The sequence below is a fragment of the Panulirus ornatus genome, chromosome 19 (genome assembly GCF_036320965.1).
Source record: "Panulirus ornatus isolate Po-2019 chromosome 19, ASM3632096v1, whole genome shotgun sequence".
NCBI lineage: Eukaryota > Metazoa > Arthropoda > Malacostraca > Decapoda > Palinuridae > Panulirus > Panulirus ornatus.
The window spans coordinates 17,800,347-17,821,021 of record NC_092242.1 but is presented as its reverse complement, the minus strand read 5'-3'; the positions used below and the strand labels follow the sequence as shown (position 1 = coordinate 17,821,021).

The window sequence follows — 20,675 nt, the reverse complement described above, 5'->3', positions numbered from 1 at the left end:
GTCCACATCTACAATCCACCATTATTACCTCACATTGGGCGCTTCAGCTGATCACACGTCCTTTCCTCCACTTCTTACCTATTACCGTCATCACTCCACCCTCAACTTGCTCTACGCATTTTTTTGTACCTACGTGTGTGTGTGTGTGTGTGTGTGTGTGTGTATGGGGGTCGAGGCTCCGGGAACTAGTTAAATCGTACTGATAATCTTAACGTTAGCCTACCGGTAGTTACCTCGTTCCGGTGTGTTAGGTACGTGTGATTCACCGGGATGCATAACGAACACCGCCTCAAAGCTTAGATGCGACTAGGCTTATTTAACTAGGTTTTTCCCGCGTCTTGCTGCTGTCATGACGTGAGAGCTCCTCTGATGGCCTGTAATCGGACAGGGATGGTTGTCATATCGTGATCTCTCGTTTAGCTGGTTACGTTATGTTACTGGAAATGATAGATTAAAAACCCGGTTCCTAAATCCTTAGTATCGGTTCATGAACGAAATTATTGGTGTGTCTTAAGGAGAAACCAGTTTAATCGTGACACACACACACACACACACACACACACACACACACACACACACACACACACACACATTTTATATATATATATATATATATATATATATATATATATATATATATATATATATATATATATATATATATATATAACTAGTGTATTTCTGTATGGATGCCTCTGTCTCTTTGGGTAACCATTGTCAGCTTGCAAAGGGATTTCCGACTATGGTGTGTGAAGCTATAGATTAAGGGTTGGTCACTAACGTACACACTGATCCTGTCGATGGAGAACTACTTCTGCTTGTCCACAGTGGATGTACGGGGGATGGTGTCAGTCCACAGTGGCTGTACGGGGGATTGTGTCAGTCCACAGTGGGTGTACGGGAGGATGGTGTCAGACCACAGTGGCTGTACGGGGGATGGTGTCAGTCCACAGTGGCTATACGGGGGGATGGTGTCAGTCCACAGTGGCTGTACGAGGGATGGTGTCAGTCCACAGTGGCTGTACGGGGGATGGTGTCAGTCCACAGTGGCTGTACGGGGGGGATGGTGTCAGACCACAGTGGCTGTACGGGGGGGATGGTGTCAGTCCACAGTGGCTGTACGGGGGATGATGTCAGACCACAGTGGCTGTACGGGGGAAGAGTTTTAGTTCACAGTGGCTGTACGGGGGGATGGTGTCAGTCCACAGTGGCTGTACAGGGGGATGGTGTCAGTCCACAGTGGCTGTACGGGGGCAGGTATTGGATGGTCTTGTGACAGAATATATCAGGAGGTCACCTGTGTAGCTACTAATCAGTCATTCTCATTCTGGCTGTACAAAATTTTTTTTCTTCAATATTTCGTTTTTTTTTTTTTTCTCGTAGGTTCAAGTCTACCATCTACACATGAAGTTAGGAAGTTTGTCTTAGATTCTCAGCATCACTGTTTAACGGTCAGAGCACACTCGTCATTTTCCTTTTTTCTTGAAAATATATATATTCTTGTATTTTCCCCCAACTCGTGTATTCAGCAGAAGCAACAGCAATTCAAAGACAAATGGCCTCACTCAATACGATGCTTTATTTGGCATCTGGGGTGACTGGTGGCAGACCTTCTTGGGAAAAAAATGCATAAAAAAACCCCGCGAAATTCTGAACAGCATCGAGCGTCTGGCAGCGAGATGTTGATTTCATATGTTTTCCTTTTTTTTTTTCAAGTTCTTTTGCATTTGCCACCGGAGAGTATTATCCAAAACGACCCCTCGTGCACACTGCTTCCCATTTCTAAATGGAATTGAACCCTAAAGGAAAAGTATCTGACTCGATATTATCTCCCCCCCCCCTCACTCCCGCACGTAATCCTCTTCCCTGGCTTGGGGAGAACCCGATCAAAACTGCCACATTGATCTCTGTATTGATACAACTTTGCATTTTACTCGAACTCATTCCATATTCAGACGTCTCATTGATCATGTAGGCCAAGTCTCCCAGCGCCTGGTAATCCACACTTACCCGCATCAGCTTATGCAACTTGAATGACATCGGTAAAGAAATTCTTAATCGTATTTGGGTTATTCATAGTCCCCGAAGTGTCTATCACTCCTTCATAAAGGCGATGCCAAAACACATTTTGTAGCGTTTCAGATCAACTGTGAGGGAGCCTGAGCCAGGACACCTCGAACGTGAAATATCTTGTGTTAATTCTTTTTCATTTTGACTTCCTCCAGAATCTCACTTGGGAATTCAAGTTTCATTTTCTTCCTCGAATAAATTAAAAAGAGAATGAACAACTATTTCTCGTCTTGTTTCAGGACATGTGATGCAGTTTCAGGTCACACACAGTCTCTCCGTCATACAGTATGAGGTAACTCTCATAAAGTATGAGGTAATTCTCATAAAGTATGAGGTAACTCTCATATAGTATGAGGTAACTCTTTTATACAGTGTGAGGTAACTCCTTCATACAGTATGAGGTAACTCCTTATCCAGTAAGGGACAACTCTAATTACAGTGTGAGGTAAATCATACAATGTGAGGTAACTCTCTCGTTAATATGATGATCTCTCTCATACATCTGGTTGTAAAAACGAAGGAAGGAGGATCATGTTCAACAGTACCCAGGGACAACTCTTATCGTCTTCAGGAGTTGTAAGTCTTCGTACCCTCACTAGGTAACAGAGACACTCACGCTGCAGTGTTGTCTGCGAGTCTAGGTGTGGAGATGATGGAGGTTTGCTTTAGATATCCTGTTGTGTCGTGTTCTGTACGACTTGTCTTTGATCGTCTCTTGTGCTCCTGGATCACGCTGCTTTTAAGGAAACCCTGCTTTTGTCAAGTTATCATCATCTTGTGCCTTGGAATCTGTCTGGAAACATAAAGCCTTGTTCTCTTCGGCTAAATATTTTTGTTAGCGACGCGCGTCCCACTTTTCTGCTCCAGTGTTCGGCTCTTTGATGTTAATTCAGTCCAAGACAGCATAAGACAGCAGAGGGCACAGCGTTCACCCTCGGGCATTCTGCCAGTCTAGAGAGACAAGGCTAGGACGTACAGGCAGAACCCGTCTGGACTCTTGTTTGTTAATCACCCAGAACTCTGAGGTAACTGAGATGATTAACTCACATTTAGGAAATCACGAGTGAAACAAAAGATATCAGAGTATTTTGTTTTTTTAGATAACTCTGAGTACTTTCCGTCAAGACTGACGAATGATTTAATGTTCCATAGCTGACAGAAGCATTTGTATAGTGTTCTCCTTCTCTTAGATAAAGACTGCGTTTACCTTGTTCACTAAGAACTCTTTATCTATAGAGATTCTTGGCACGTTTCAATTGTAGGGAGGCCAGGGTCGCATCTCTCTTGTTTCATTTTCACACTTAACTTACGTTAGAAAAGTTAATTGTTCTCGGTCACTCAGGGAATCATAAGTGTATAGAAACTAGGCGTCAGAATGGTAACTTGGTTAGGTGTTGTGGGTAGAAGGAGTTTGAAGACTATGACCCTATGATTAAATTATCTCACGGTTCTCTGAGCTCGAGAGGATCTGATATAGTTAAAAAGAATTAGAAGGCTGTCCCTACCACGTCATCCTCCTCGACCACGATCTATTGTGTTGCAGAAAACTGATATAGGCAGAGGGATGGGCCAGAAGGATGACGGGACCTGAGGATTCCTCCAGGCACACGACACTCGTCCTTAAAGGAACCTTATTCGGGAGAGGGACTCATGAAAGCTCTCGTGTGGTGTCTTTGAGTCACTCAGGAAGGCTTCTTCATGACTCGTTTAAGATTTACACAAGTAAATGTGGTCATTCTTACTTGTAAATGTGAGAAAGGTGTAAATAATTGATTTTCCTCTGATTTCAAAACTTTTGTGTTTTACGTGTTTCTTCTTGTTAAAGTAACCTGGGCAGTGATAACTCAGAGAAACTCCGTCTCTTTTCTCTGATTTTTGTCAGGCTTTAAGACTGTCGCGAAAACTCGTAACATGTAACTAAAATCCATATGGTGTCATGGACTATCAAGTGCAAAGAAAATGATGTCGTATTGCTCAGTTGTTGTGCTATATCGGTGTTTACTCGTGAAGGCACAATTACATACGGCAACACAGATGAATAACTATAAAATCAAGACCTTCAGATAGTCTGTGAAGATGAAAATTTTGTAGCTGGGGGAATGAAACGAATATTAACAGAATTTTTTCCATGTTTGTTTCCTGTTTTTCAGTCGTGAAAGACAATGATTTCTTTTCTTTTTTTACTGTCAAAAAATACGAAAAGGATAAGAAGGTAATTGCATGGACGGTGGGCGTCCCCTGGTTCGACCATCTCCACAAACACGGATGTCTGGCTCCATAGTAAATAATGATGTATGATATTCCTTTTAGCTCAGCCTCCCGAATCAAGAATTAGCATACGTCTTAATGATTCATCTTTATTTGTGCTCACTGAATCCGGATTCCGTGTGGGTTCAGTGGATGATGAGTGCCTTCTAAGACTTTAGAGGCAGGGTATCCCTCCTATACACATTATCAATACACGAGAAACATTGACGATTCTCGTGTGCGTAGGTGGAAGGGGTGGCTGAGATGTGAGTCGCTGAAAGACTCGGGTGTTGGGTGTTCGCTAGGTGTTTGGGGAGTGCGGTACATTTGTGCTTGTGTTTCTAGGCAGGAGGGTATTGGTGCCTGCTGATTGTGTTATAGGGAGAGAGGTGTTTTACACTCGCGTTGCCCAGTCTATAACCCTGTGTATGTACCATGTCTTTGCTCACATGTGTGTACACACGTATACACACACACACACACACCTCAGCCTAAACCAGGTATCCATTTATCGACCAGTTCTGAGGGGAGGGCAACACTTGGGTTGACCGTGGGCTGACAACCCCCGCCCCCCACGATTAGAACCCTAACGGGCCTATATGTGTGTGTGTGTGTGTGTGTGTGTGTGTGTGTGTGTGTGTTAGGGACCATGTTGATACATGTAGTTCTTTTTAGTGTGTGAGTTTTTTTGGTGCGTCACTAGACAAGGCCGCCTGGCACCAGCTGGGTGCGGATAGGCTGGCCCGAGCCCTCAGACCTGAGTAGCGTAGCCCGAGGCGGCCGGGGCGGCCCGGGGGATGAGGCAGTCACCTGGGCGGCCTCCGGCGGCGGCGGCAGTTGGGATTGGCCTGCAGGAGCGTGAGGACGTGGGTGTGGGAGGGAGGGAGGACTTCTGGCAGAGTACGGCCTGGCATGAGTGTCCGCGTACCCCCGCAGGGACAACAGAGCCACCACCTTCAGGAGGAGGGTTACGGTAAGCCGCCTACGGCCTCGGTGGACGCTGCCGCTGTGTGTGTGTGTGTATGTGTGTGTGTGTGTGTGTGTGTGTGTGTGTGTGTGTGTGTGTGTGTGTGTGTGTAAGGCGGGAAGCGTGATTTATATTTGTGTGTTGCGGGGAGAAGTCTTACATACGTGTCTCTCCGTCGCTTGACCTTATATATATATATATGTGTGTGTACCTTGTCTCTCCTCCGTTGTGTACGCACACACACATACACACACACACACACACACACACACACACACACATCAGCCTAAGCCCAATGCCCATTTATCGATCAGCCCCAAAGGATGGATGAACACCTGGGTTGGGTGTGGGCCGGATGCCTCGCCATGGATTCGAACCCATACCAGCCCTATCCAGGGCGGGCTAGTGCTGGCTCTCGGTCAGTAATTATGTGTGTGTGTGTGTGTGTGTGTGTGTGTGTGTGTGTGTGAGTGTGTGTGTGTGTGTGTGTTAGGGTGATAATGGTTGTTTCTGTATGGAAGACGAGGGTCTACTGTGTAGGGGATGGTAATCATTTGTGTACATATGCTTGAGTTAAAGTTGGCAGGGTCATTTATGTATGAGCGTGGTTGTTCATATGTCTGTGGGGTGTGTATGTGTGTGTTATATGTAAGTATATGGTGTATGTATGTGTGAGGTGTATGTAAGTGTTGGAGTATGTAAGTGTGTGTGGTGTATGTATGTGTGTGTTGTGTATGTATGTGTGTGGTGTAAGTATGTGTGTGGTGTATGTTTGCGTGTGTGGTGTGTGTATGTGTGTGGTGTATTTATGTGTGTGGTGTATGTGTGTGATGTAAGTATGTGTGGTGTATGTATGTGTGATGTATGTATGTGTGTGTTGTATGTAAGTGTGTGGTGTATGTGTGTGATGTATGTATGTATGTATGTGGGTGGTGCATGTATGTGTGTGGTGTATGTAAGTGTGTGGTGTATGATAGTGTGTGATGTATGTATGTATGTGTGTGGTGTATGTATGTGTGTAGTGTATGTATGTGTGGGGTGTATGTACGTGTGTAGTGTATGTGTGTGATGTATGCATATGTGTGGTGTATGTAAGTGTGTGGTGTATGTGTGTGGTGTATGCATGTTTGTAGTGTATGTATGTGTGTGGTGTATATATGTGTGTGGTGCATGTATGTGTGTGGTGTATGTATGTGTTTATGTGGTGTATGTGTGTTGTGTATGTATGTGTTTGTGTGGTGCATGTATGTGTGTGTGGTGTATGTATAAGTGGTGTATGCGTGTGGTGTATGTATGTGTTTGTGAGGTGTATGTCTGTGTGTGGTGTATGTATGTGTGTTGTGTATTTATGTATGTGGTGTATGTATGTGTTTGTGTGGTGTATGTATGTGTTTGTGTGGTGTATGTATGTGTGTGGTGTATGTATGCGTGTGGTGTATGTATGTGCGTGGTGCATGTGTGTGTGTGTGGTGTATGTATGTGTGCGGTGTATGTATGTGTGTGGGGTGTGTATGTATGTGGCGTATGTATGTGTGTGGTGCATGTATGTGTGTGGTGTGTGTATGTGTGTGTTGTATGTGTGAGTGGTGTATGTATATGTGTGTTGTATGTATGATTGCGGTGTATGTATATGTGTGGTGTCTGTATATGTGTGGTGTATATATATGTGTGGTGTATGTATGTGTGTGGTGTATGTATATGTGTGTTGTATATATGAGTGGTATATGTATATATGTGTTGTATGTATGATTGCGGTTTATGTATGTGTGGTGTATGCATATGTGTGGTGTATGAATATGTGTGGTGTATGTACGTGTGTGGTGTATGTATGTGTGGCGTTTGTATGTGTGTGGTGTATGTATATGTGTGTGGTGTATGTATATGTGTGTTGTATGTATGTATGTATGTGTGTGGGATGTGTTTGTGTGTTGTATGTATGAGTGCGGTTTATGTATGTGTGATGTATGTATATGTGTGGTGTATGTATATGTGTAGTGTATGTATATGTCGTGTGCGGTGTATGTATATGTCGTGTGCGGTGGATGCATGTGTGTGGTGTAAGTGTGTGGCGTATTATGTGTTTGTGTGTGGTGTATTTGTGTGTGGGGGACATATGCGTGCGTGGGAGTGTAAGCGCTTGTGGTACGTATGTGCATGGTGTATGTATGTACGTGCGAGTGTATGTGTGTGTTCGTGTGAGGTGTCTGTAAGTGTACATCTCTTGGGGTATATGTGTGTGAGTATATGGGTTTATGGTGTATGTGTTTGGGCGTGTATGTGTACGTGGCTATCAGTTGTATATACGTGTGTGTGTGTGTATGTGTGTGTGTGTGTGTGGGACGATCAGTGATCAAGGTGTATTAGGGGAGGAGAGTATGTGAGTGTGTGGTCACTTGCAGTCATCGTTAAGCCAAACAGTAAGTCTTTACTCGTGTGTCGACACAGCTGGACCTACCCACACAACACTCATTCCTTCCTGACCACGGGCCTCAGCCCTAGCCACACCATCACAACCACGGGCCTCAGCCCCAGCCACACCACCACAACCACCGGCCCCAGCCTTAGCCACACCATCACAGCCACGGGCCCAGTCCTAACCACAACCACGGGCCCCAGCCTAGCCACACCACCACAACCACCGGCCTCAGCCTTAGCCACACCATCACAGCCACGGGCCCCAGCCCTAGCCTCAACCACGGACCCAAGCCCTAGCCACACCATCACAACCATGGGCCACAGCAGCACAATGATGTAGCCACCCAGCCAACCACGTGCCTCAACCCCACTGCCACATTTCTAGCCAACCACGTGCCTCAACCTCACAACACACACTCAGCCAACTATGTGCTTCAACCCAACAACCACACACCCAGCCAACCACGTACTTAAACCCCACAGTCACGTGCCTCAACCCTAGAGCCACACGTCTCACCAGCTACCCAGCCACGCACTATATCAGGGTCACGAACACACTGGCTTTGGCTCCAGTCCCTGAGGGTAAGGGAGGGCTGGACAGGTTAGAGGGAGTCTGCTTTCTCTGGGAGAAGGGAGCTGTGAAGAGGGGGACGAAGGGGCGGAAAGTGGGAAACTGTGTGAGGAAGAGGGAGTATGAGGTGATGGAGATGGATGAGGGAAGGGAGACAGAAGGAGAGGGGTCGAGAGCTGCAGACCTCTCTTCTGGAGGCAAATGATCCTAGTGGTGCAGAGGAGATTGATGGAGTACAAATGATTTTTCACTTTCTTGAGGGAAATGCGAGAGAGAGAGAGAGAGAGAGAGAGAGAGAGAGAGAGAGAGAGAGAGAGAGAGAGAGAGAGAGAGAGAGAGAGAGAAATGGTTGAGTAAAGGCGGGAAGTGAGACAAACATGAGGACCCGACAGGGAAGATGGGCTGGAAGGTCTGAAGCTGCTGGATGCCGTAATCACTGGTGCTAATCATTTTTTTTTTTGTTATGACTATAGCATGGCAATGGGAAAGGAGTCAAAAACGATGGAAAGGAAGAGAGCATGGAGAGGAGGGAGTTGATCATGAACAAGGAAGAGAAAGAGGGAGGGCGAACCCATCTGTGGCAGTCATACACTCATTATAGTCAACGTATCAACTCTTGTCCCTGACACACACTGGCAGAGCAAACTTGGACCGGTTTAGGGAAGTCATTGACTTTAACCTCCACAACACGAGATCCAGAAGGGAAGAACTCACAAGAGACAGACAAGACATTCGACACGTGGTAGAAGAAGCAGAGTAAACAGTGATGCCTCCACACATCACGTACAAAATAATACCCCACCGCCAATATTCTCCTCCGACATTGGGGATGATAGAGACCAAACACCCGCTTTAACCACACTTTACCTTACGCTTACAGTGATGGGCTGGTATATGGCCTGCATCAACAGTGTAAAGATCTCCAACGGACGCTAATGGAGATGGCAGAAACGGAGTAAACACAGAGGGGAAAGACGACCGTCGTCCTGCCACAAGAAAATTTACAAGAGAAACCAAACCATTCGGACGAGGACTTCTGGGACTACAGGGATTATACATAACGCATGGAATACCTGGAGGTCTGTCATGAAACATAAGGGAATGACTGTGGTGTAGGGCACGGATTCAGAATCACATGGAAGTGTGTGTGTGTGTGTGTGTGTGTGTGTGTGTGTGTGTGTGTGTGTGTGTGTGTGTGTAAATTCCACCTGAAAGAAATTAAATCGATATCTGCAACAAGGCAGCTCCGTACTAGACCAAACACCCAGCCTGACTGTCCCCCGACAGCTGTCTCTCAGTGAGGCTATACGCACTATGGACCGACGGACAGCTATTCTGAAATAGAAAGATGCGCCACCGGGATAGAGAGAAATAGATGAATAAAACGAATTAGTAGGCACTTCGCTACCTTGTTAACACCTACAACGCCCTGCTCACGCAATGATATATTTCTCGTTTCCTGATTATTAAGGAATCAAGAGCATGAAATTACCAAGACCACGAATCGCAGGTATAGCTTAAAAACAATGTGTATCGACCATATCTCCCTCTTAGAAGTACCAGGGAAAATATTTGGAGGTATACATAACCTCAGATTGAGGTGACACCAAGAGGACAACAGCCTCTACAGCCACCATCGATATGGCTTTTGGAATTGAAGGGCAGATAGATACACCCGCCCGTGCAGTCTCGATCCTTGCAGAAGATACAGGAATCGCCGGAAGCCTCGTCATGAACCGCAGAATTATACAGAGGGACTTAAACAAAACCATTGGCAAAATGTGGACAGACGGCCTCCACTATAGATCGTTACAGCTGGGCATGCTAGAAATCACTGAGAGATTACCATGCGACCAGCATACCACCGCAATAACCATAAACTCCGCAGCATCACCAGAATTTCCATTACCAAGCGGGGTCCCACAAGGAAGCAACCTGTCACCCACGTTATCTATAGCCTCCTACACAACAGATTACCCTCTCCGGCAGGGGACATGGACATGGAGATCTTTCATGCAGACGATGCCACGCAAATTGTAGTCTCCAGCACCACACTGTCTAAACATACGAACTCTGTGCAGGTCGAGTACATCTAGGTTCAGCAGCTACGATAGAGGCTGGAATAACTAAACAAACATAAACAAGTTTTCAGCCGTGTTTGAAAGGTAGCGACATAGTAACAGATGGAAATAGGACACAGGATCAGAAGAACTGTTAATTACTAGGCCACACACTTAACACCATGGGGTTTGATGGCGACCGTATGAACGAGAGAGAGAGATGCACTATGTGAAGTTTCATTGAGAGGCCCACACAGATTCTGCCACCTCTCGAAAAGGCAAAAATTACATTTGGTGAAGGCGGTAATCCTCCCTAGATTAAGCTAGGTATTTCGCAGTTCCCAATCTGCCTCCAAAGCACATATGCTGATGATATGGAGAGTACACAATGTGGTCCTACGAATTCATTACCAACGAGAAATCCCTACGCACCGAACATATTACGAACATCTACGAATAGTATGTTAGAACTTAGGAGACAACGAAGACACAAACTACAGACTTATCAAAGACCTCGATAGCAGCACAGGCATGGAACACACGTAGCTTCCACAGATCCTCAGAGCTCTAAGAGAGGCTGCAGTCATCCACTGTTACACTAAAAGAATGGATCTTAGCCTACATAGCTACGTCTTTTTAATCAACAAACAAATTCATTAAATCCCATTCCCTAGAATACCAGATAAGGCAAACTACACACACACACACACACAGCTGTACGTTTTACAAGTGTCATCTGTATCTGCATTTTACCTTTCTTGTCCAGCCTCTTCTTTTCCCTTCAAGTAACCCAATAAGAAAACGTGAAGTGGGGATGATGGAGAGAAAAAGGAGGGAGAAGGAGTGAATGATGGGGGGAGAGAAGGGAGAACAGAGGAAAATATGATTCCATGGTTTCATTCGCTGCTATGTTCACTTCCGCATGTTTAAAGCACTCAACTTCCTCCGGGCTCTCTCTTTTCAAACGCACACTCAAACCAACCTGTCTTTCCCCTGATAAACTCTGTTATAACCTTTATTCATTGACATTAAGTTTCAATTTCCTCTTTTCGCACACTCTCCCAAATTAAAACACCAGCTTTTGCAGCGTCTTACTCGAATCTGCCACCAGAACTGACTCACCTTCCTGAACCTCACCCCCATTATTTTGTAAACCCACCTCTTTATCCAAACACCTCGCATTGACTTCCCTTAACACCCCAGCCATAAACAGATTGAATAGCCATGCTGACATAACACAACCTTGATGTAGACCCACTCTCACGTGGAACAACTCGCCCTCCTCCATTCCTCGCTGCATCTTATACATTTCCAAATACCCCATTTATCTGTAGCATCCTCCACAAGTTTTCCTTGTCAACCCTACCACACTCTCTAGATCCATATATGCAAAGGTAAAAAAGAGATGGATTGAACATTTGGAAGGACTGCTGAATATGTCAGATTATACGTTGGTGGATGTGGTATGCTTTGGACGGAGTGGCATACGGGGTGAGAATCTTGCCTTTGGTGAAAAGAAAGGAGGTAGTGAAAACCTAGCGTAAGATAAAGTGTTGCAATGTTAGAGTGGATGGGACTACAGTTAAATTTCCCAAGGATGGGGGCGACGTTGTTGTTGATTGGTTAGTCTGGTTATTTATTGTTCGTATGATGCTTACATGAAGGTCCAAGCTTCACCTTCATTGCTGGTTCTGTGTACACCTTGTCCCAGTGCTAATACGATCCTCTATACTCCTTACTGGTATATATGGGGTGGTTCAGACTCCACGCTCGCGATACTAAGACCGTCCAGACTCATGCTGGTACATATAATCGTAGGTTCGTCTAGACTCCATGCCAGTACATATAGGATCGTCCAGACTTGCAACAGCTTAGTTCGGTTTTACAGTACACCTTTTCGATGATTCAGTCCACACTGATGTATTATGTTTTTTCTTTTGGTTCATTATTGTCAGTACCATATGCTTTTTGATTTAGTTCATATTATGTAGCACAAGAACATTTGCTCACTGAAGGGTGCATTTCACCCTCAAGTTTCATGAGGAAATGAGTTTCCTACTGTCCTCAGAACTGCGAAACTGCGACAGAGATAAGGTCTAAAACCCACTACTCCACCTATCTGTAATAGCTGCCTCTGAATTCCGTTTTCTTTTCTATGTGTGTTACCCAGTGGAGATGTCCGCAGTACGTGGCTATATAGTGGATGGTCGTCCAGGAAATGACTCTCCCAGTGGAGGGTCCTTGAGGAGGTAACTCTACTATGGAAGAGGGTCGTCGAGGGGATGACTCTGATTGAGGGTCGTCGAAGGGGTGACTATCGGGAACAGAATGTGGGAAGTTACTGTCGTGTCATTTGGTAGAGTGATGCCCGGATACCTGACATTGTTACTGTGCACTGTACTGTATAGTATGATGGAAAACTGTTAGTTTAAGAAAGTAGACACTTACAGAGAGGAACTGTAAGATTATTTTCTTCGTTTGCTGAAATTTCATTTCAAACTATTTCGTTTTGAGAGAGAGAGAGAGAGAGAGAGAGAGAGAGAGAGAGAGAGAGAGAGAGAGAGAGAGAGAGAGTTTATATTTTGTCAAGCACTGCTACAAAGTCATGACTTTTCAGACTGTGTGCGCACATTAAAATGTTTTTTTTTTTTTCTCTCACAGCGTGGGACGCAGCGCCATTGCGGCCGGAGCAGCAGACTGTAGCAGGGAGACCCTCGGCAGGCAGGCAGGCCGGCCCCTGGTCGGCTGACACACCACCACCAACCAGCCACAAGTGCTGCCCACAACAATAAGACTTACCGCCACGAGCACCTCCTCAGTATCGCAAGAGCTCCTGAATGGACTCGCAATACGTTGTTCTTTTCAGTCTTTCTCTCCCTTGTGGAAAACTTGTTCCCTCGACTTTTATCCCCCACACGGAGTTCATATTCTAATTCGCTCCACTCCCTCGTTTGTTTCTCTGCTGTGATATAGTGTTACGCTACGTGGGACGGCCTCCGACGTGAGCTCTTGCGAGGGGCAAGTCAGCTCTTGAGGTTGCGTAGGAATTGGGACCAAGATTCTACTGTGTGCTGATGCAATTTGTTGAACCTCTGTGATTTGTACCTGTTCGTACCTGGCCTAGGAAAAAAAAGCAAAGGCAAAGGCAATTACGTGAATTATACATATATATATGTAAATAATTAAATATATATCTATATATATCTTGGAGTCAGTTAGTATTAGCAGTGCGATGTTGTAGAGAAAACATCAGAATCGTTACTTGTGTGTTGATATATATATTTTTAAATTGTTTTAATGGTTTTTGAGTTCCCGTACGAGTTCCTTACATAGATAATGATCTAGTGCATTGCTATATATTGCGCCGTACTCCCTTGGCTGGACTTACCCATCGACTTGAGGTGAGGAAAAGAGAGTATCTATATGCGTGCTCAGTGCCGTGCCGCCACCGCTGGGGCCAATGCCTCTCCCCACAGCCGCCGCCATGGAGACGACCCACTCACCAGGGTACTCGGTCCTGTCCTTACCTCTGGCCCGATTATGAGAGCATGTGGACTCGGACGGTGAGATGATGAAAAAACTACATCGTGCCAAATACAACTTCAAGGCAAAGAGAAGAAGAAGAGGCGCGGGCAGCAGCGGAGAGGCCATGGCCGGGGCCCGGCTCCAGCGCTAGCACCACCACCGCCACTCTCGTCGTCGTCGTCGTCAGCTTCGTTCTCCAGGGGTCCTGGCGCATCTCGCTGGCCATCTGACTCCCACAGGTGTTCGGTCATCCCGCTATAGACTTCTACAGTACACAAATATATATATATGTATATGTATATATATGTACATATATAGATATATATATATATATATATAGATATAAGACTTTGGTCATCTACAACGTATATTCGACCTAGCCTCGTACTACCTCCACTGTCCTTCAGAAACTTGGAAACGAAACTGTCGTGTGCTGCTGAACCTGACGAAGGTGTCTGAGCTGCGCACGGGTACACGATGCGTGAGGTCGTCTCGGACGCTGACCTCAAGAGGCTGACCCCGCGCATGCGCAGAGGGTGAGATGAAGAAACAAAACGTTCGTACGGTCTCCCTTATCGTGTGCACCTTCACATACCTGCTAGTGGGAGCTGCGGTGTTTGACGCCCTCGAGTCCGAGCACGAGAGGAAGAAGTTTGAATTCATCAGGGGTGAGTACCTGGTTCCTCCTCTGTTTCTGCTAGGTCCTCCTCTGTTTCTGTTGGAGAGTACCTGGTTCCTCCTTTGTTTCTGCCGGTAAGTACCTGGTGCTTCCTCTGTTTCTGTTGGTGAGTATCTGGTTCCTCCTCTGTTTCTGTTGGTGAGTATCTGGTTCCTCCTCTGTTTCTGTTGGTGAGTACCTGGTTCCTCCTCTGTTTCTGTTGGTGAGTACCTGGTTCCTCCTCTGTTTCTACTGGTAAGTACTTGGTTCCTCTTCTGTATCATCCTGGAGTAGCTGTGTCCTGTCCTTTTCCCAGCCATTGGTGAATGGCTGGTCTGTCAGCAGTTCTCCGCTACTGGTGTATAGCTGGTTCCTCTCCTGGTCATCATCACTTCACTATAATGCTTTTGCACAACTTTATATTTGCTCTTTTGATTTGATCTCGGAGTGTGCAGAATATAGTGAATTTCCATCTTTCTCTACCATACAACGTACTGTAGATTTTGACAAAAGTAATATATATATTTCCTGTGTTAACATGATCTATGTATAGCATAAGTATTTTTATAAACAGGTTATGAACCTAACCATGTCTCAACTTCTCGTTAGCGTGCCTTCCTATCAAAGCCTATCCAGTGTTCGGTACCACAACAAAACCCCAAATAGGAAAGTCAAACAAACTGAAGCGATAGGTCGAATCGTGCTGGACTGTTACACTGCAAAATCATATTCCATCATCATTCCTGGCGGCGTAACTCGTATGAGGAAATTGAGCTAAACTATTCGCATTAACACGTCTGGTCATAGGCCACGTGCATTGTGAGAGTGTATGGGGGTCATAGGGTTATCTTTATCTTCTGAAGAAGGTGTTAACGACAATCTGGTCGACGGATGTGGAGCCTGATGGTGACGTCCTTAGTAGACCCGGCAGCTGATGTGGCTCAGAGCCAGCCTCTCGTTCTAACAGATGTTTCTATTGACTTTTTCACCTTACATGACCTCATCACATCTTCATTCTATCTGTCTACCTAATACCAAATCACATTTTTCGAATCAGTCACCTACGCTGCTCGTATTTTTGTGACTTACTTTCTGCTATATACATACACGTTTCACCGCCAGACCTTCGTATAGGGGCTAGCAGTCCTTTATCAAAGATTTCTTGCATAATCAACGCTCAATTCCTTTTATTTCCCATTCGTCAAAATGTTCAGTGCATCCCCATTTTTTTTTTTAGCATTACTGTTTCCAGTTTCCGCTTCCCCGCTACCTTTCTTACTAAACTCTCCTCTTAACATTCAGACTCATCAACAACTTCCAAGTCTTCGCCATGCAGGCTTATCTTACAATCTGACCGACTTTCCCTTTGAAACAGTAGCCTCTGACTTTTCCTTCATTATTTTATTTATTTGAAATATCGTGAATATCTGGATCAAGATATATCTTACTCACAGATAGATAAATTTCAGAGTTTCTACTTAAAAAACTCCTAAGGTACTCCCATACGTAGCTTATTTTTCTTTTTCTACCGTGAGTGTTCATGTTTGAGTCAAGGGCCATAAGTGTGGATAGTCGTCGAATTATTTTCAGCACTAGAAGGTGTTCATTTTCAGCACCAGAAGGTGTTCGTTTTCAGCACCAAAAGGTTTTCATTTTCAGCACCAGAAGGTGTTCATATTCAGCACCAGAAGGTTTTCCTTTTCAGCACCAAAAGAAGGTTTTCATTTTCAGCACCAAAAGGTTTTCAATTTCAGCACCAGAAGAAGGGTTCCAGACATCTTATTTCTTTGCTCCTGGTGGACATAAAGCATTTTGTCGGTCTTAGTAACCTCTAGCGTGTCGATAGGCCTAAAGGCGAGATAGCCAACCAAATCAACCTTGTTTCGGGCAACGTAAACAAGAGATAGTCACAGCATTAGGGAATTTTACGGAGCTCAGGCCGGATTAAAGTAGTCCGACCAGAACACCACACCACCTGGCAACTGCAGCCGCAAATACGGCCAATAAAGTAAGCTGTAATAGTCTCAGTTGTGTGTATATAAGAGGAGGAATTCCTCCAAAACCTTTATCACTGCAAGAGGGCGTGCTTGAAGTTATGGAAATTACTGCTTGCGTACATTTCAAAAACCCATGCGGTAAAGAATCGGAGTGTAAGTGGTACAGGGAAACTGTGGTAGCAGAGGCTTAAGTGGTGGGTTCCAGGGGGAAACACTGGTAGATTCCATGTCCCCCCTTCCCCCTCTTCATCAGCGCTGGACACGACCCGCGCCCTGGACACCTGTGGACACGGGATGTGGAAATGGAATCCCCCAGCACACTAATGTGTGCATTATGATTCGGAACTCACCATTTGCACTGTTAGTGGTGTCTCTTTCTGGATGTCACTTCGTTTCCCTCCTAACTTTCAAAATATCGCCATTCAACTGTGCAGACACATAAACATGTTGGGCACGGCTAGATCTCTCGACCCTCGACCCTACCATGGAAATCCTACGGAATTAACAACAAATTATGCTTCTCAAAAGTCTAGGATGTTGTATAGGTGCCGGAATCATGTTTCTTGTCAGCAGTTGTTTCATATCTACAGGTGGATTTGTTCGCCTCACTGCACATCTTTCCTCTAAGAGCCAACGTGGAATCAAAAGCCACCGTCTTAGTTGTTCTCCAGGTATCATTTCTCTAACCATCTCTCTCTCTCTCTCTCTCTCTCTCTCTCTCTCTCTCTCTCTCTCTCTCTCTCTCTCTCTCTCTCTCTCTCTCTCTCTCTCTCTCTCTCTCCGCGGTGGTGTAGCTTTCCTTTTCCTTTTCTACAGGTATTGTTTCGGCCGCTGCTCTCGTGAGCTGTACGAATGTGTCCTTAACATCCGGGTTATGATCCCTGGCACGCGTCTGGCTACTGTATCCCATCATTTGTGTGTGGAAACTGGTCATTTGAGGATTGACCGTTATGGTAATTCTTTTCCTGGAAGAAAGAAGCTCTGAAATTCTCTCCCTTCTTTCGTCTTTCTCTCTTTCCTAAAACCCCTTTACCTTTAAGTGTCAGGTTTGCAAAAACCTGAGAATCTACGCTAAATATCTTCATTCTTTATCTTCTACCAAGCTTTACCCATGTCATGTCGGCCGCTGTTGTAAAAAAAACCCAATGATGCGTGATTCTGTTTACCACACAAATGGTAATGGTGAATACGCTGGCTCTTTCTCATCCAGGATGTTAACCAGATAATTGTCTCTCATGCTAATCAAATGAGGAGCCTTCCAGTCTCTTCTGCTGGTGGTGAGGGTATATCTGGTCTGAGGGAGGAAGACTTTTCCGGTGAATGTGTCTGGTCGATAGGGAAGACGGCACTGCATGTAGTGACTGTCGTCTGGTCGATAGTGAAGACGGTACTGCATGGAGTGACTGTCGTCTGGTCGAGAGGGGAGACGGTGCTATGTAGGATGACTGTTGTCTGGTCGAGAGGGGAGATGGTGTCCGGGTGGAGTAACTCTTCGTCTGGTTGAACCTGGTCAAGAGAATGTCGTGTTAAGTAACTTCATTTCTAAGTAAAGGATATGCTAATTGAATGTGTATCAAATTAATCTTTTTTCTTACTTTGTAGATGAGACGGCGCATATATATATATATATATATATATATATATATATATATATATATATATATATATATATATATATATATATATATATATATATAATTCATGAGTTTGATATTTCATGAGGTAAATATATTGTGAAAGAAATGTCTTCTTTAGGGAATTCCCTGTAAAACAGATGACAAACCTGTCAAGCCAGTGGCTGTCATTTTTAAGTCCTGGTGGTGGTTGGCCATTGCTCCCCCAGCTACTGTGTGGCGGCACAGCAGCTCGGCTGAAACCCTGGAGCCGCCACCAGCACACCTCACAAGACTCCCACAGGTATGGCACCAGTTGGGCCACACGCACCCGCTTCACGGAATGAGGTTCTCCTCGCCGCTGCAGCAGGTATGTGACCTTCCAGCTGTTGCCAGCTGGTCCGCCAGCGCCCCGGGAAAGAATACAAAATATGAGAGGAGCATTGTAACCGCGCTGTTTTGATCCACCATCATCCGGGACTTTCCGGTGATAATTTATACTGGATTATGAATAGGATAGAAGGTAACTTCAAATACTCAGTTGCCAGTCTCATTTACACACGAGTGGGGATTTCCTTCGAGTTTTGCACGTTCCGACGGAAGCCGTCAGAGAAGTTCCAATTCTCTCTTGCAGACTCACTATGGAGAATCAGACGTCAGAGTTCGTATCGGATCCTCCTCCTTCCAAAGCGTCCGCCGTGAATCCCATGACTCTCGCTGCCTGTGTATCGAGAACCCGGGAAAAGGCTTTAAGTGCTCAGATGAGCGTCTCGTCTGCTCTTGAGAGGAAGCTGAACCTCTGAGTGAGAGGAATGTGAATCAAGAGTGAGAGGTGGTTTAAGGTAAGTGAGAGGAGGGTGAGCCTGAGTGAGAGGTGGGTAAAGGTAAGTGGGAGGAGGGTGAGGCAGTGAGAGCCTTAGGCAGAATGGGAAGTAGGTAAATATGAGTGAGAGGAAGGTGAGTTTCACTGACAGGAGAGTGAGTCTGAGGGAGAGGAGGCTGAGTAAGAGGTAGATAAAGATGATTAAGATCAGGACGACCGTGCGTCAGAGGCGACAAAATGTGAATGAGAGGAGGGTGAGCCTGAGATAGAGTGAGGCATATATATATATATATATATATATATATATATATATATATATATATATATATATATATATATATATATATATATATATAGTAAAAGCTTTGCGGAAGATGAAAGCCGGCAAGGCAGCAGGTTTGGATGGTATTGCAGTGGAATTTATTAAAAAAGGGGGTGACTGTATTGTTGACTGGTTGGTAAGGTTATTTAATGTATGTATGACTCATGGTGAGGTGCCTGAGGATTGGCGGAATGCGTGCATAGTGCCATTGTACAAAGGCAAAGGGGTTAAGAGTGAGTGCTCAAATTACAGAGGTATAAGTTTGTTGAGTATTCCTGGCAAATTATATGGGAGGGTATTGATTGAGAGGGTGAAGGCATGTACAGAGCATCAGATTGGGGAAGAGCAGTGTGGTTTCAGAAGTGGTAGAGGATGTGTGGATCAGGTGTTTGCTTTGAAGAATGTATGTGAGAAATACTTAGAAAAGCAAATGGATTTGTATGTAGCATTTATGGATCTGGAGAAGGTATATGATAGAGTTGATAGAGATGCTCTGTGGAAGGTATTAAGAATATATGGTGTGGGAGGCAAGTTGTTAGAAGCAGTGAAAAGTTTTTATCGAGGATGTAAGGCATGTGTACGTGTAGGAAGAGAGGAAAGTGATTGGTTCTCAGTGAATGTAGGTTTGCGGCAGGGGTGTGTGATGTCTCCATGGTTGTTTAATTTGTTTATGGATGGGGTTGTTAGGGAGGTGAATGCAAGAGTTTTGGAAAGAGGGGCAAGTATGAAGTCTGTTGTGGATGAGAGAGCTTGGGAAGTGAGTCAGTTGTTGTTCGCTGATGATACAGCGCTGGTGGCTGATTCATGTGAGAAACTGCAGAAGCTTGTGATTGAGTTTGGTAAAGTGTGTGAAAGAAGAAAGTTAAGAGTAAATGTGAACAAGAGCAAGGTTATTAGGTACAGTAGGGTTGAGGGTCAATTCAATTGGGAGATGAGTTTGAATGGAGAAAAACTGGAGGAAGTGAAGTGTTTTAGATATCTGGGAGTGGATCTGGCAGCGGATGGAACCATGGAAGCGGAAGTGGATCATAGGGTGGGGGAGGGGGCGAAAATTCTGGGAGCCTTGAAAAATGTGTGGAAGTCGAGAACATTATCTCAGAAAGCAAAAATGGGTATGTTTGAAGGAATAGTAGTTCCAACAATGTTGTATGGTTGCGAGGCGTGGACTATGGATAGAGTTGTGCGCAGGAGGATGGATGTGCTGGAAATGAGATGTTTGAGGACAATGTGTGGTGTGAGGTGGTTTGATCGAGTAAGTAACGTAAGGGTAAGAGAGATGTGTGGAAATAAAAAGAACGTGGTTGAGAGAGCAGAAGAGGGTGTTTTGATATGGTTTGGTCACATGGAGAGAATGAGTGAGGAAAGATTGACCAAGAGGATATATGTGTCGGAGGTGGAGGGAACGAG

The 20,675-nt window shown here is 45.0% G+C and overlaps 1 protein-coding gene across 2 annotated transcripts in view; it reads left to right on the top strand.

Moving 5' to 3' along the window:
* The window catches only part of LOC139755421 (two pore potassium channel protein sup-9-like), an 872,258-nt gene that overhangs the window by 244,830 nt on the left and 606,753 nt on the right, over positions 1 to 20,675 (top strand). Inside the window, exons 1-2 of one of the 2 annotated variants that reach the window (XM_071673714.1) lie at positions 5,214 to 5,290; positions 12,992 to 14,523. In XM_071673714.1, coding sequence (XP_071529815.1) covers positions 14,397 to 14,523 — 127 coding nt within the window. In that variant the 5' untranslated portion in view covers positions 5,214 to 5,290; positions 12,992 to 14,396. Of the gene's footprint in view, positions 1 to 5,213; positions 5,291 to 12,991; positions 14,524 to 20,675 lie in introns of those variants that run through there. The other variant, XM_071673713.1, reaches the window with a different exon arrangement.